This window comes from Hemitrygon akajei, unplaced genomic scaffold, assembly GCF_048418815.1.
Source record: "Hemitrygon akajei unplaced genomic scaffold, sHemAka1.3 Scf000111, whole genome shotgun sequence".
Lineage (NCBI taxonomy): Eukaryota > Metazoa > Chordata > Chondrichthyes > Myliobatiformes > Dasyatidae > Hemitrygon > Hemitrygon akajei.
Window position 1 is genome coordinate 1,212,795 of NW_027331997.1, and position 16,415 is coordinate 1,229,209.

Genomic DNA, 16,415 nt, shown 5'->3' on the forward strand with positions numbered 1-16,415 from the left:
TTCCCTTGTCTAAATCATTGATAAATATTGTAAACAACTGGGGTCCCAGCACTGAGCCTCGCAGTACCCCACTAGTCACTGCCTGCCATTCTGAAATGTTCCCATTTATTCCCACTCTTTGCTTCCTGTCTGCCAAACAATTCTCTATCTACTTCAATACCATACCCCCAACACCGTGTGCTTTAAGTTTGCACACTAATCTCCTGTATGAGACCTTGTCAAAAGCCTTTTGAAAATCCAAATATACATCCACTAGTTCTCCCCTATTCATTCTACTGATACATCCTCAAAAAATTCTGAAATAGTTGTCAGACATGATTTTCCTTTCACAAATCCATGCTGACTTTGTCCGATGATTTCACCGCTTTCCAAATGTGCTGTTATCACATCTTTGATAACTGATTAGCATTTTCCCTACCACCGACGTCAGGCTAACCGGTCTATAATTCCCCGGTTTCTCTCTCCCTCCTTTTTTAAAAAGTGGGGTTACATCAGCCACCCTTCAATTCTCAGGAATTAATCCAGAATCTAAAGAGTTTTGAAAAATTATCACTTCCTTACTAACATGTATTTCCCTCAGTTCCTCCATCTCACTAGACCCTCGGTCCCTTACTATTTCCGGAAGATTATTTATGTCCTCCTTCGTGAAGACAGAACCGAAGTAGTTATTCAATTGGTCTGCCATATTCCCCATGATCAATTCACCTGTTTCTGACTGTAAGGGACCTACATTTGTCTTAACCAATCATTTTCTTTAAAAGGCTATAAAAGCTTTTACAGTCAGTTTTTATGTTCCCTGCCAGCTTTCTCTCATAATCTTTTTTCCCATTCCTAATTAATCCCATTGTCCTCCTCTGCTGGACTCTGAATTTCTCTCAGTCCTCAGGTGTGCCACATTTTCTGGCTAATTTGTATGTTTCTTCTTTGGAATTGATACTTGTCAGAAACGAGCCACGCTCCCGAATAATGGCTTCAAGACAAATTCAAGGAAACAAAGTTTAACAGTTCTGCAGAGCTGGGCCCCTTCAGAGAAGGGAACCCTGAACCTTACAGGGCAGCAGGTTTTATCCTTCTTCCTTACCACCCCTCCTCCCTGACTCGGGAGGTACATAGTCTTATCCCATTCCATATTTGGAGTTGTTTTTTTACACGTTTCTGTAAAACAATAGTCCATATCTCAGGACTTCAATGATTCCACAAACAGTTAATTTTGTCAAGGCTTCTGCATTCATAATTAGATCACACTTGTTTACAGACTTTAACCCAGACATAATTAAATCACAGTTGTCCTTTGACTTTAACCCGGACCTGTCAGAAACGCACATCTTAATTTTGAATCTTACAATACTATCCCTAATTTCCCTTGTCAGCCACGGGTGCACTACCTTCCCTGGTTTATTCTTTTGCCAACTGGGATTAACACTTGTTGTAGTTCATCCATGCGATCTTTAAATGCTTGCGATTGCATATCCACCGTCAACCCTTTAAGTATCATTTGCCAGTCTATCTTAGCTAATTCCTGTCTCATACCTTCAAAGTTACCCTTCTTTAAGTTCAGAACCTTTGTTTCTGAATTAACTACGTCACTCTCCATCTTAATGAAGAATTCCACTATATTATGGTCACTCTTACCCAAGGGGCCTCGCACGACAAGATTGCTAACTAACCCTTCCTCATCGCTCAATAATACTCAGTCTAGAATGGCTTGCTCTCTAGTTGGTTCCTCAACATTTTCGTTCAGAAGACCATCTCACGTACATTCCAAGAAATCCTCTTCCTCAGCACGCTTACCAATTTGGTGCAGCCAATCTATATGTAGATTGAACTCACCCATTATAACTGTTATTCCTTTATTGCACGTATTTCTAATTTCCTGTTTAATGCCATCCCAAACCTCACTACTACTGTTAGGGGGCATGAACACAACTCCCACCAGCATTTTCTACCCCTTAGTGTTATGCAGATCTACCCATATTGATTCCACATCCTCCAGGCTAATGTCCTTTCTTTCTATTGTGTTAATCCCCTCTCTAACCAGCAACACTACCCCACCTCCTTTTCTTTCCTATCTATCCCTCCTGAATATTGAATATCCCTGGATGTTGAACTCCCATCCTTGGTCACCCGAGAGCCATGTCTCTTTGATCCCAACTATATCATATTCATTAATAACTATTTGCACATTCAATTCATTCACCTTGTTACAAATGCTCCATGCATTGACCCACAAAGCCTTCAGCCTTGTATTTAAACACTCTTAGCCCTTATACAATTATGTTGAAAACTGGCCCTTTTTGATTTTTGCCCTGGATTTGCCTGCTTGCCACTTTTACTTTTCACCTTACTACTTTTTGCTTCTACCCTCAGAAGTGTGAGGCTTTGGAAGGTGAAATCTCCAAGGCAGAGTACAAAGTAAATGGTAGGATACTTGGTAGTGTGGAGGAGCAGAGGGGTCTGGGGGTACATGTCCACAGATCTCTGAAAGTTGCCTCATAGGTAGATAGGGTAGTTAAGAAAGCTTATGGGGTGTTAGCTTTCATATGTTGAGGGATAGAGTTTAAGAGTCGCAAGGTAATGATGCAGCTCTATAAAACTCTGGTTAGGCCACACTTGGAGTATTGTGTCCAGTTCTGGTTGCCTCACTATAGGAAGGATGTGGAAACATTGGAAAGGGTACAGAGGAGATTTACCAGGATGCTGCCTGGTTTAGTCAGCATGTGTTATGATGAGAGATTAAGGGAGCTAGGACTTTACTCTCTGGAGAGGAGGATGAAAGGAGACATGATAGAGGTATAAAAAATATTAAGAGGCATAGATGGAGTGGACAGCCAGCACCTCTTCCCCAGGGCACCACTGCTCAATACAAGAGGATGTAGCTTTAAGGTAAGGGGTGGGAAGTTCAAGGGGGATATTAGAGGAAGGTTTTTTTACTCAGAGTGGTTGGTGTGTGGAATGCACTGCCTGAGTCTGTGGTGGAGGCAGATATAGTGAAATTCAAAAGGCTACTAGACAGGTATATGGAGAAATTTAAGGTGGCGGGGGGGGGGGGGGGGATATATGGGAGGCAGGGTTTAAGGATTGGCACAACATTGTAGGCCGAAGGGCCTGTACTGTGCTGTACTATTCTATGTTCTATAATCAGCTGCTTCATCAACTGTCAAAGCAGAATCGGCTTTCTAAGCCTTCCCCTGAATTACACTTTGTAAGAGAATATGCCAACCCTCTCTTGGCCACTTTAAACTCTGAGCAAACTTCTCAAAATGCTGAAAGTATTCATCAACCTCTGCCTCGTCAAATGGAGGTACCAATTTAACTTCTTGACTGGCCTCAATTTATCACCAGAGTCCAACGCTAGACCCCTTTGCTGCAATCTCTATCTTTTCCAGCTCAAACAGCCTCTGTCTTTCTGATTCCTCCCTCTGTTTTTCTGCCTCTCTAGCCTCAAACTGCCTCTGCCTTTCCACAGCCTCCATCTTTAATTTTTCTCACGTACTGGAGCTTAAGCTCACTAGGTTTACTTTCAGGAAACTCCTCCAACTCCTCCACTTTAAACACACCCTCAGATACATAATGTTCAGCTATTATCCTCTGCATCTGTGCCCTCCTCATTGTCAATTTCACCTTAGCAAGTTTTAACCTTCTGGCAGTATTCAACAACTCAATCCTTCTGGTATCTTCTAATGCCTCAGAGGTTGGTGCTTCCAGACATCTACCAACATCCATTGCTGCTGATTTTCCACAAAAAAATAAATCAAATGGAATTTCCCAAATGAAATCGATAATTAATCAATACACCCCCAAATCTGTTCATATTCCGGACACAGGCCCCAATTTTATTCTGAATTGTAATGCTTTAGAAACGAACCAGCAGCAATGGAGTCTGTTTTTGATGTTAAAACTATCTTTAATAGAATCTACTTATAATATAGTAACTTAAGGAAGATAAACAAAAGTTAACAGTGTCATGTGTAAATATAACTCCAAAACTATTGAGCTCGGGGTCTTGAGATGGTAAAGTATGAAAGTTCAGTTTATCCACAGAATAGGTGATGAGAGAGATATTTGTAATCCAGGGTAAATGTCGAGAGAAGGCAATTATGTTGAATTCCACAGATTCCATGGTGGTAAAATGAGAGAACAGTCACTGTAGATTTTATCTGTCGTCATTTCAAATCCACTTACGAATTATCACTGAAAGTGACTTGTCACAAGAGGTATCATCAAGTGAATTACCACACCACACCCAGGCAAGGGTTAACACATCAGTGGTCTTCACAGGATACACCAAATCACATCCACTCCTACGGATCAAACAAGGTAACAACCACACATTCGATGTACGCTGAATCGATAATTAACCCACCCTTGTGGGCATAGGAAAATTCCAAACAGTGACCCTTGGCCACTAGTTCCCTGGTTTCGATCCTTCCATTTTTCCTCCTTCATCTCTGTCTGACTCTGAGAGTCTGTGTCCTCGGTTAAAAATAAACAGTCTGCGAGCAATGTAAACAATCTGCAAGTCAGACTGATTCAACTTCTTAATCTCTCTCTCTCTCTCTCTCTCTTAAAATGACAGTCCACAGCAAACAAAACCTATAGGGATTCATAACAATGGCCACTCCCCATTGTGAACTGACTGGTGTGCCAGTAGTTGGGATGACTGAGTGAATCCCTTCCCACATTCTCAGCAGATGGACGGCTTCTCCCCAGTGTGAACTTGCCAATGTCTCTGTAGGCTGGAAGAGCGGGTGAATCTCCTCCCACATTCTGAGCAAGTGAATGGCCTCTCCCCAGTGTGAACTCGCTGATGAGTCTGTAGGTGGCTTAACTGAGTGAATCTCTTCCCACAGTCTGAGCAGGTGAATGGCTTCTCCCCAGTGTGAACTCGCTGATGTCTCTGTAGGCTGGAAGAGCGGGTGAATCTCCTCCCACATTCTGAGCAAGTGAATGGCCTCTCCCCAGTGTGAACTCGCTGATGACTCTGTAGGTGGCTTAACTGAGTGAATCCCTTCCCACATATTGAGCAGGTGAATGGCCTCTCCCCAGTGTGAACTCGCTGATGACTCTGTAGGGTGGATGACTGAGTGAATCTCTTCCCACAGTCTGAGCAGGTGAATGGCTTCTCCCCAGTGTGAACTCGCTGATGTCTCTGTAGGCCGAATAACTCAGTGAATCCTTTCCCACATTCTGAGCAGGTGAATGGCCTCTCCCCAGTGTGAACTCGCTGATGACACTGTAGGTGGGTTAACTGAGTGAATCCCTTCCCACAGACTGAGCATGTGAATGGCCTCTCCCCAGTGTGAACTCGCTGATGTACCAGTAGGGTGGATGACTCAGTGAATCTCTTCCCACAGATCGAGCAGATGAACGGCTTCTCCCCAGTGTGAACTCGCTGGTGTTTCCACAGGGTGGAAGAGTGAGTGAATCTCTTCTCACAGACTGCGCAGGTGAATGGCCGCTCCCTGGTGTGAACTCGCTGGTGAGCCATTAGGTCAGATGACAGAGTGAATCCTTTCGCAGAAATTCAGCAGATGACCAGCCTCTGCCCGGTGTGGTGTGAACTGACTGCTGTGTCCACAGGTGGGAAGACCGACTGAACCCCTTCTCACACACAGAACAGATGAATGGCCTTGCCCAGTGTGAACTTGCTGATGTACCTTCAATTGTGATAACCGAGTGAATCCATTCCCACTGTTTGGGCAGGTGAATGGCCTTTCTCCTGTGTAAAATGACGGGTGTGCCAGTTCGTCAAATGACCGAGTGAATCCCTCCCCACAGTCTGAGTAGGAAGGAAGATCGATTGAATCACTTGCTCCACTTCTTAAATATCTAGACAGAAACAGCAAAACTGGCGTGCCGAGTTTGAGATTCCTGGAGACAAATTCCTTCTCATTTTTAACCTGTAAAAAGATTTTCAAAATCCATCAATGGGTTTAGGACAACATTTCAGATGAGATTACTTGAGTTGCCAAGGTTTGATCTGGTATCACACTGTTACAGTGATGTACAACCGAACTTGGACAGAGAAATCATCTTCTGACTGGTCAGAGTGCTGGTATCTGGAATGACCATCAATTCCCTGATGCTCTTCCTGTCTCCATAAGAATGGGGCATTTCTGCCATCTCCAATTTGTTCCTTGGCTCAGTTTGACTCCCTCCATTGGTATTATTCCCTTCTCTTGTTGAGCTGCATGGGTGCCTGGCCCCACAGTAACTGAAACAGTCTCACGCAAATAGTCTTTCTTGACGTGCAGCTGGGATTTTCTTTTATGTATTATTAACTTAAAGTGCCACAGTTTTAACGCCATATAAAAAATTCCTGCTGAGATGAATGGTTGGTCTGCACAGCTGTTAAAAGGGCTTAGTGTGAATTTTTGTAATATTTCAGGTTCTTCTAGAAATGTACAACACAGAAACAGACTAAAATAATAGATAGGGATGGGGGTAAGGGTGGGGGGGCAGGGGTATCAATGGAGGTCAGTGAATTGGACATTCATCCGGCAGGAAGGAGGCTACCTTGGCGGGAGATAAGGTATTGCTCCATCGATCTGCGTGTGGCCTCATCTTGACGGTAGAGGAGGCCATGGACAGACATGTCAGAGTGGGAGTGGTCTGTGGAATTGAAGTGTGTGGCCACAAGGAGATCCCGCCACTGCTGGAGGACCGAGCGCCGGTGTTCCACGAAACGGTCTCCCAGTCTGCGGCGGGTCTCCCCAATGTATAAATGGCCACATCGGGAGCACCGGATACAGTATATCACGCCAGTTGACTCGCAGGTGAAGTGGTGCCTCACCTGAAAGGACTGTCTGGGGCCTTGGACTTCATTAACTTCGCCTCCAACTTTCACCCCACCCTCAAATTCACCTGGTCTATTTCCGACACCTCCCTCCCCTTTCGAAATCTTTCTGTTTCTATCTGTGGAGACACCCTATCCACCGACGTCTACTACAAACCAACTAACTCCCACAGCTACCTAGACTATTTCTCCTCCCACCCTGTCTCCTGCAAAAATGCTATCCCTTTCTCTCAATTCCTCCGCCTCCGTCGCATCTGCTCTCAGGATGAGGCCTTTCATTCTAGGACAAAGGAGATGTCTTCCTTTTTTAAAGAAAGGGGCTTCCCTTCATTCACTATCAACTCTGCCCTCCATCGCGTCTCCCGTATTTCATGCACCTCTGCCCTCACCCCATCCCCCTGCCAGCCCACCAGCGATAGAGTCCCCTGGTCCTCACCCATCACCCTACCAGCCTACAGATCCAACGTATAATCCTCCACAACTTCCGCCACCTCCTACGTGATCCCACCACCAACCACATTTTCACCTTCCCCCTTCTCTCGGCTTTCCGCAGGGATCGCTCCCTACGCGACTCCCTTGTCCATTCATCTCCCCCATCCCTCCCCACAGACCTCCCTCCGGGCACTGATTCCTGCAAACTGAAGAAGTGCTAAACCTGCCCCCACACTTCTTCCCTCACCACCATCCCGGTGCTCCCATTGTGGCCATTTATACATTGGGGAGACCCGCCGCAGACTGGGAGACCGTTTCGCGGAACACCGGCGCTCGGTCCTCCAGCAGTGGCGGGATCTCCCTGTGGTCACACACCTTCTACCTGCCGGCATGAACATCCAAATCACTGACCTCCGTTGATACCCCTGCCCCCACCCTTACCCCCATCCTTATCTATTATTTTAGTCCGGTTCTCTTTCTCTCTCTTTTCCCCCCTCACTATAATCTCTCCCCCCAGCCCTACCTTTCTTTCTCTTTTATTTCCCATAATTCTCCACCTTCCCCCAGCCCATCACTTCCAAGCTCTCTACTTCATCCCTCCCCCCACTTCTTATCCCCCACCGACCATCCCACGTTACTTCACTCCTGATGAAGGGTTTCGGCCCGAAATGTCATTATTACCTCCTCCCATATATGCTGTCTGGCCTGCTGAGTTCTGCCAGCATTTTGTGTTTTTTTATTTATTTCCAGCATCTGCAGATTCACTCACATTGAACACAGAAACAGGCTATTTGGGCCATCTGGTTTGTGCTGAACTATTTAAACTACCCACTCCCACACCTCTACCATCCAGGTACCAACACAAACCTCTTAAATGTTGAAATCGAGCTCGCATGCACCACTTGTGCTGACTGCTTAGTCCACACCCGGATGACTGTCTGTGTGAAGAAGTTTCTCCTCATGTTCCCCTTAACATTTCACCTTTCACCCTTACCCCATGGCCTCTGGTTGTCGTTCCACCCAAACTCAGTGGAGAAAGCCAGCTTGCGTTTACACTATCGATGCCCCTCTATCACAATCAAATCTCACCTCAATCTCTAACATTCCAAGGAATAAAGTTCCTGTTCAATCTTTCCTTATAACCCAAGTCCTCCAGGCACACAATACTTCAAATTAGGCCTCACCAATGGCTTCTCCCCAGTGTGAACTCGCAGATGACTCTGGAGGTTGGATGACTGAATGAATCCCTTCCCAAAGACTGAGCAGGTGAATGGCCTCTCCCCAGTGTGAACTCGCTGGTGACTCTGTAGGTGGGATGACTGAGTGAATCCCTTCCCACATTCTGAGCAGGTGAACGGCTTCTCCCCAGTGTGAACTCGCTGATGACTCTGTAGATGGGATGAATGAGTGAATCTCTTTCCACATTCTAAGCAGGTGAACGGCTTCTCCCCAGTGTGAACTCGCTGATGACTCTGTAGGCTGGATGACTGAGTGAATCCCTTCCCACATTCTGAGCAGGTGAATGGCCTCTCCCCAGTGTGAACTCGCTGGTGTCTCTGTAGGGTGGAAGAGTCAGTGAATCTCTTCCCACATTCTGAGCAGATGAACGGCTTCTCCCCAGTGTGAACTCGCTGATGAATCTGTAGGCTGGTTGACTGAGTGAATCCCTTCCCACAGTCTGAGCAGGTGAACGGCTTCTCCCCAGTGTGAACTCGCTGATGACTCTGTAGGTGGGATGACCGACTGAATCCTTTCCCACAGACTGAGCAGGTGAATGGCTTCTCCCCAGTGTGAACTCGCTGATGTACCAGTAGGTGGGATGAATGAGTGAATCTCTTTCCACATTCTGAGCAGGTGAACGGCTTCTCCCCAGTGTGAACTCGCTGATGTACCAGTAGGGTAGATGACAGAGTGAATCCTTTCCCACATTCTGAGCAGGTGAACGGCCGCTCCCCAGTGTGAACTCGCTGATGATTCTGTAGGTGGTATGAATGAGTGAATCTGTTCCCACAGACTGAGCAGGTGAACGGCTTCTCTCCAGTGTGAACTCGCTGATGTACCAGTAGGTTGGATGACTGAGTGAATCCCTTCCCACAGACTGAGCAGGTGAACGGCTTCTCCCCAGTGTGAATTCGCTGATGACTCTGTAGTTGGGATGACCGAGTGAATCCCTTCCCACAGACTGAGCAGCTGAATGGCTTCTCCCCAGTGTGAACTCGCTGATGTCTCTGTAGGGGGTAAGATTCAGTGTATCCCTTCCCACATTCTGAGCAGGTGAACGGCTTCTCCCCAGTGTGAACTCGCTGATGTCTCAGTAGGTGGGATGAATGAGTGAATCCCTTTCCACAGTCTGAGCAGGTGAACAGCTTCTCCCCAGTGTGAACTCGCTGATGTACCAGTAGGTGGGATGACTGAGTGAATCCCTTCCCACAGACTGAGCAGGTGAACGGCTTCTCCCCAGTGTGAACTTGCTGATGTACCAGTAGGCGGGATGACAGTGTGAATCCTTTCCCACAGACTGAGCAGGTGAACGGCTTCTCCCCAGTGTGAACTCGCTGATGTACCAGTAGGGTAGATGACTGAGTGAATCCTTTCCCACAGACTGAGCAGGTGAATGGCTTCTCCCCAGTGTGAACTCGCTGATGTACCAGTAGGTCAGATGACTGAGTGAATCCTTTCCCACAGACTGAGCAGGTGAATGGCTTCTCCCCAGTGTGAACTCGCTGATGTACCAGTAGGGCAGATGACTGAGTGAATCCCTTCCCACAGACTGAGCAGGTGAACGGCTTCTCCCCAGTGTGAACTCGCTGGTGTCTCTGTAGGTGGAATGACTGAGTGAATCCCTTCCCGCAGACTGAGCAGGTGAACGGCTTCTCCCCAGTGTGAACTCGCTGGTGTCTCTGTAGGTGGGATAACTGAGTGAATCTCTTCCCACAGACTGAGCAGGTGAATGGCCTCTCCCCAGTGTGAACTCGCTGGTGTCTCTGTAGGTGGGATAACTGAGTGAATCCTTTCCCACAGACTGAGCAGGTGAATGGCTTCTCCCCAGTGTGAACTCGCTGGTGAGCCATTAGGTCAGATGACTGTGTGAATCCTTTCCCAGAAATTCAGCAGTTGACCAGCCTCTGCCCGGTGTGGTCTGAACTGATTGGTGTGTCAACAGGTGGGAAGACCAACTGAACCCCTTCTCACACACAGAACAGATGAATGGCCTTGCCCAGTGTGAACTTGCTGATGTACCTTCAAATGTGATAACCGAGTGAATCCATTCCCACTGTCTGAGCAGGCGAAAGGCCTTTCTCCTGTGTAAATTACAGGCATGCCAGTTGGTCAAATGAGCGAGTGAATACCTCCCCACTGTCTGAGCAGGAAGGGTGGTCAATTGGATCCCTTGTTCCACTTCTTAAATATCTAGACAGAGACAACAAAACTGGTGTGCCATGTTTGAGCTTCCTGGAGACGAATTCCTTCTCATTTTTAACCTGTAAAAAGATTTACAAAATCCATCAATGGGTGTAGGACAACATTTCAGATGAGATTACTTGAGTTGCCAAGGTTTGATCTGGTATCACACTGTTACAGTGAGGTTCAACGAAAGTTGGACAGAGAAATCATCTCCTGACTGGGCAGAGTGCTGGTATCTGGAATGACCATCAATTCCCTGATGCTCTTCCTGTCTCTATAAGAATGGGGCATTTCTGCCATCTCCAATCTGTGCCTTGGCTCAGTCTGACTCTCTCCATTGGTATTACTCCCTGTTCCTGCTGAGCTGCATGGGTGCCTGGCCACACAGTAAGTGAAACACTCTCACGCAAATAGTCTTTCTTGACGTGCAGCTGGGATCTTCTTTTATGTATTATTAACTTAAAGTGCCACAGTTTTAACGCCATATAAAAAATTCCTGCTGAAATGACTGGTTGGTTCACACAGCTGTCAAAAGGGGATAGAGTGAATTCTTGTATTATTTCAGGTTCTTGTCACGATCAAAGAAAATTTCAACACAGAAACAGGCCCTTTGGGCCATCTGGTTAGTGCTGAACTATTTAAACAGCCCACTCCCACACCTCTACCATCCAGGTACCAACACAAACCTCTTAAATGTTGAAATCGAGCTCGCATGTACCACTTGTGCTGGCTGCTCATTCCACAGCCGGATGACCGTCTGTGTGAAGAAGTTTCCCCTCATGTTCCGCTAACATTTCACCTTTCACCCTTAACCCATGGCCTCTGGTTGTCGTCCCACCCAATCTTCGTGGAAAAAGCCAGCTTGCATTAACACTATCTGTGCCTCTCTATCACAATCAAGTCTCCCCTCAATCTTCTACACTCTAAGGAATAAAGTCCTGATTTGTTCAATCTTTCCTTCTAACCCAACTCCTCCAGACCTGGCAAAATCCTCGTGAATTTTCTCTGAACTCTCTGAACTTCTTTTACAGCTTTCCTGTAGGCAGGTGACCAAAACTGCACAGAATTCCCCAAATTAGGCCTCACCAATGTCTTCTACAAGTCAACATAACATCCATCTATTGTCAGTATATGGTTCATGAAGGCCAATGAACTAAAATCTTCCCTTCCGTCACTATCTAACTGTGATACCACTTTCAGTGAATTAAGGACTTGTATTCCAGGGTCCCTTTCTTCCACAACACTCCTCCGTACCCGACCAATCACTGTGAAAGACCTCCCTTGGTAGGTCATTCCAAAGTGCAACAACTCACACTGGTCTGCATTAAATTCCATTTTCCATTTCTCAAACCATTCTCCCAGTGGGTCCAGATCGCACTGCAAGCCATGATAGTCTTCCTCGCTGTCCACTACCCCCAGTCTTGGTGTCACCCACAAATTTGCTGATCCAGTTAACCACACTATCATCCAGATTACTGATATAGACGACAAACAACAACAGATCCAGCACTGATCCCTGTGGCAACCACTAGTCACAGGCTTCCAGTCAGAGAGGCAACCATCTGCTACCACACTCTGGCTTCTCCCAAAGACAGTGTCTCATTCAATTTACTGTCTAATCTTGAATGCTCAGTGACTGAACCTTCTTGACCAACCTCCCATATGAGACTTTGTCAAGTGCCTTGCTAAAGTCCATGTAGACAACATCCACTGCCTTGCCTTCATCCACTTCCCTGATAACTTCCTGGAGAGACTCTATAAGATTGGCGAGAGCCATGCTGTCTATCCTTTATCAGTCCACACCTATCCAGATACTTACAGTATATACTTGGTTCCTGCACACACATTCCAATAACTTTCCCAGTACGGATGTCAAGCCCACAAACATATAATTTCCTAGTTCATTTTTACAGCCTTTCTAGAACAGCAGAACAACGTTGTCTGACCTCCAATCCTCCAGTACCTCACCTGTCACTAAGGATGATTTAAATATCTGTGCTAAGGCCCCAATAATTTCTGCACTTGTCTTCTGCAGGGTCCTAGTGAACAATTTGTCAGGCCCTGGGGATTGATCCACATTAATTTGCCTCAAGACAGCAAACCCCTCCACCTCTGTAATCTGTACAGGGTCCATGAAGTTGATGTGGCTTTGCCTCACTTCTATAGACTCTGTGTTCATCTCTTGAGTAAATACGGATGCAAAAAATATCTCCACAAGTCTATGTTATCCCTTCATATGGATTACCATTCTGATCTTCCAGAGAATTTTTTTTTTCCTTTGCAATCTTTTTGCTCTTAACATATCTGCAGAATCCCTGAGGATTCTCCTTCACCTTGTCTGCTGGGGCAACCTCATGCCTTTATTTCTTTCATAAGTGTTCACTTGAATTTCCTGTATTTCATAAGTACCCCATTTGTTCCTATCTGCCTGTACCTGGTATGCACCTCCTTTTTATTGATCTGGGAGAGGAAAGCCAAAGGGGTGATAGATCTGCATGGTGGGAGGTGGGGGTAAGGAGGGTTAAACTAAAGTTGCAGGGGGAATGGGAGCCTGAATAACAGAACAGATAGTGGAGAGGTTGTGGAGACAGATGTTGTTCAGGCCTCAGACAAAGTCAGGAATGAAAAAGTTGAGCATGGTGCAGTGAATATGCTGAGCCCTGTATATTTCAATACAAGGAGCAGCGTAGGAAAGGCGGATGCGTTCAGGACATGGATCAACACCTGGAATCAACACTGGAATCTGGCAACTGTGGATTGGGACAGGCTGCTTTATGGCAAAGGTGTGCTTGGTAAATGGGAGGACTTCAAAGCAAAATTTTGAAAGTAGTAAGCGGGTATGTCAGAATAAAAGGTAAAGATAGAAACTGTAGGGAAACTTGGATTGCAAGAGATATTGAGACCCTGGTAAAGCACAAAATGGAATTGCATAACAGGGATAGGCAGTCAGTTTCTTATGGAGTATAAGAAATGCAAGAGAACACATAAGAAATAAATCAGGATGGCTAAAAGATGGCATGAGGTTGCTGTCACAGAAAAGGTGAAGGATAATCCTCAGGGATTCTAGTGATAGGTTAAGAGCAAAAGGATTGCAAGGCACAAAGTTGGTCCTCTGGAAGACCGGAATGGCAATCCATGTGTGGAAACAAAGCAGATGGGAGAGATCTTAAATATTTTTCCATCTCTATTTATTCAGGAGATGGACAAAGGGTCTATGGGAGTGTGGAAAAGCGGCATTAACCATTTCAACCCTGGGAAAATAAAAAAACACTACTCTGGCCACTCACACGCTCAATACCCCTCATCATTTTATACACCAAAAAATGTCTCTAAATATAAACAAGGAAATTATACATTGCACAATCTACTTTCCACGATTCAGTACATTTACACGGACAGGTGTGTAAAAAGGGCCCAACAAATATCGGGGACAAACAGGCCTAATTCACCAGAACCACAAACTGTTCCTGCTGCTACCATCCAGGAAACGGTATCACAGCAAAAGGACCCACAGACCTCGGGACATCATCTTCCACCAGGCCATCAGACTGAATAATTCATGCTGATACAGTGGCATTTCTATGTTATATTGACTGTCCTATGTGCAAACTATCTATTATAAATTACTATAAATTACACATTGCACATTTAGATGATATAAGGTAAATATATCTACTCCTCATGTTTATGAAATATGTATTTAATAAAGTCAATTCAATTCACCCTCTCCACTATCTGTTCTGTCATTCTGGCTCCCATTCCCCCTACAACTTATTTTAACCACATCACCCCCTCCCCTGTTCACTACCACTAGCAAGCCTTACCACTAGGATATTCCTCCCCTCTTGTTCTGTTCCTCTAACTAACGAATCCCTAATCAGCCTTTTGACTTTCCTCTGCCAGGTAATTCCCCCCAACAGCTACTAAAGTGGTCCACCTGTTGTTGGGGATGGCCACTAGAGTACTCTGCGATGGATATTTAACCTCATTCCCCTTCCTGACTCTCACCCAGTTTCCTGTGTCCTGCACCTTGGGAGTAACTCACCTCTCTTCATGTCATATATATCACCCCCTCCAACTGCTGGATGATCTGGAATTCACCCATTTCAGGTTCCAGCTCATTGAAGTGCAGGGTTACAAGCTGCAGCTGGATGTACATCTTGCAGGTGAGGGCATCAGGGACACTGGAGGTCTCCCCTCCTTCCCTCCAATACCCCTCTAATTTGTAATAATCTCCCCTCTAATTTGTAATAACCAGTGTGCAGATAAATCTTGTACCCAATTTTTACCCAGTGACAAGATGTGCACAGTGAATTTTATATAGAGAGGTATTCATTTTAACATCTAGCAAATCACTGTCAATAGGAACTTTGATCTCCTCTGGGTTTGATCGAGTTCATCTGCACTCTCACACAACCTATGTAGCAGGCCTGTAACAGGAAATGGAGGATTTTCTCACCAGAGCTTTTGCACATTGCCCATATGTGGTTTGCTTGCTAAATTACGCTTTAAAAAGTCAGATTTCCAAATATCACTCCACTTCTTCCCACTTGCAAATTCTCCAGCAACTTTTGCATCACCCAAATGCAAACAGGCATCACTACTTTCTGTATTCTACATAAATATTCCCTCTGAACTCTCCCCCGGGTGACTAACGGTGGTGAACTCAGTGAATGCAATGCCAATGAATATGAAGGGAAGGGCAGTAATCTGTCTCATTGGAGTCTGGCACATTTGGGATGTGAAAGCTACTTGTTGCCCAGGGCAAAGGTGTTTGATATCATTACGTACCCAGAGAGAATGGGACAAAACATGTTCTCACCGGTAGAAAAGTCCAGAGCAAGAGGAGGTAGAGGAAGCAACACACACAAAATACTGGAGGAGCTCAGCAGGCAAGGCAGCATCTATGGAAAAGAGTACTAATGCCGATTTTCTGAACTGGTGATGTAAAAGATTTTGTTCCCTTTCTCCGAGTTCCTAATCCTTGCATTTAGATAGCTGGAGCTCAGCTCTGTCTGAGAGATCCTTCGGTTCCCATTCAACCGGAAGCTCCCCGGGGCCCGTGTACAGATCGTGGGCCTGAGAGAGAGGGAAGAGGGCAGCACTGTCCCGGGATTGCTGGTCAAGGTGTCAGAAATTCAAAGGAATTATCCCGAAGTCGGTGTTTAAGATAAAAACACAGAGAATCGCTCTTACCTGCAACCGACATTTTGAAAGTCTTCTGTGTACTGCGCGCATGCGTGATACTCGGGGACGTCCTCAGCCTGACGCCTGCGCATTTCATCGGCGCTTCAGCGCCGGCGAAATTCTTAACGCATGGCCCTATGGGTAATCACGGTGCCATTAAACATTTCTGCAAGCACCAGTTGAATGTCCATACCTCATTTTTTTTTAACCGTGTGGATAGAAAAATCTGCAGCTGTTTTAACGCAGAAAGCGGCTCCCATAAGCAACATACTCAATATCAACGTGTATCTAATGCCAAAGTAAAATGCAGATATAAAACACAGGAGATTCTGCAGTTACTGGAAATACAGAGACGCACACACACAAAACGCTGGAGGAACTCTGCAATTCAGAGAACAACTAAGCAGCGAAGTACACAGGCTAAGCATGCTGAAGGGGCTCTGCCTAAACGTTTTCTATTTATTCCTCTCCAAAATTTCTTCCTGATCTGTTTATTTCCACCTGTGTTTTGCAGAAATTAACCACCTTTTTTTCGATCAACCAGTTTCCAAATGCTTTTAATCTTTCACTTTTGACCACATCCTGCTGGTCTACA

At 45.7% G+C, this 16,415-nt stretch overlaps 2 protein-coding genes and 1 pseudogene across 2 annotated transcripts; all 3 read right to left on the reverse strand.

The window, feature by feature from the left end:
* The window catches only part of LOC140723378 (uncharacterized), a 425,409-nt pseudogene that overhangs the window by 235,671 nt on the left and 173,323 nt on the right, over positions 1–16,415 (reverse strand).
* LOC140723382 (uncharacterized) lies at positions 983–6,456 on the reverse strand. Its single transcript, XM_073037963.1, has one exon. It carries the CDS (start codon positions 5,486–5,488, stop codon positions 4,685–4,687), a length of 804 nt encoding a protein of 267 aa, XP_072894064.1. The 5' UTR covers positions 5,489–6,456; the 3' UTR covers positions 983–4,684.
* LOC140723380 (uncharacterized) lies at positions 7,864–15,854 on the reverse strand. The gene is made up of 2 exons (XM_073037961.1): positions 15,830–15,854; positions 7,864–10,710 (listed from the first exon to the last, which is right to left on the reverse strand). Exon 2 carries the CDS (start codon positions 10,297–10,299, stop codon positions 8,365–8,367), a length of 1,935 nt encoding a protein of 644 aa, XP_072894062.1. The 5' UTR covers positions 10,300–10,710; positions 15,830–15,854; the 3' UTR covers positions 7,864–8,364.

Bases quoted from the DNA above. Each gene is read 5' to 3' on its own strand.
- LOC140723382 (XM_073037963.1), bottom strand. From the start codon at position 5,488: ATGGCTCACCAGCGAGTTCACACCAGGGAGCGGCCATTCACCTGCGCA.
- LOC140723380 (XM_073037961.1), bottom strand. From the start codon at position 10,299: ATGGCTCACCAGCGAGTTCACACTGGGGAGAAGCCATTCACCTGCTCA.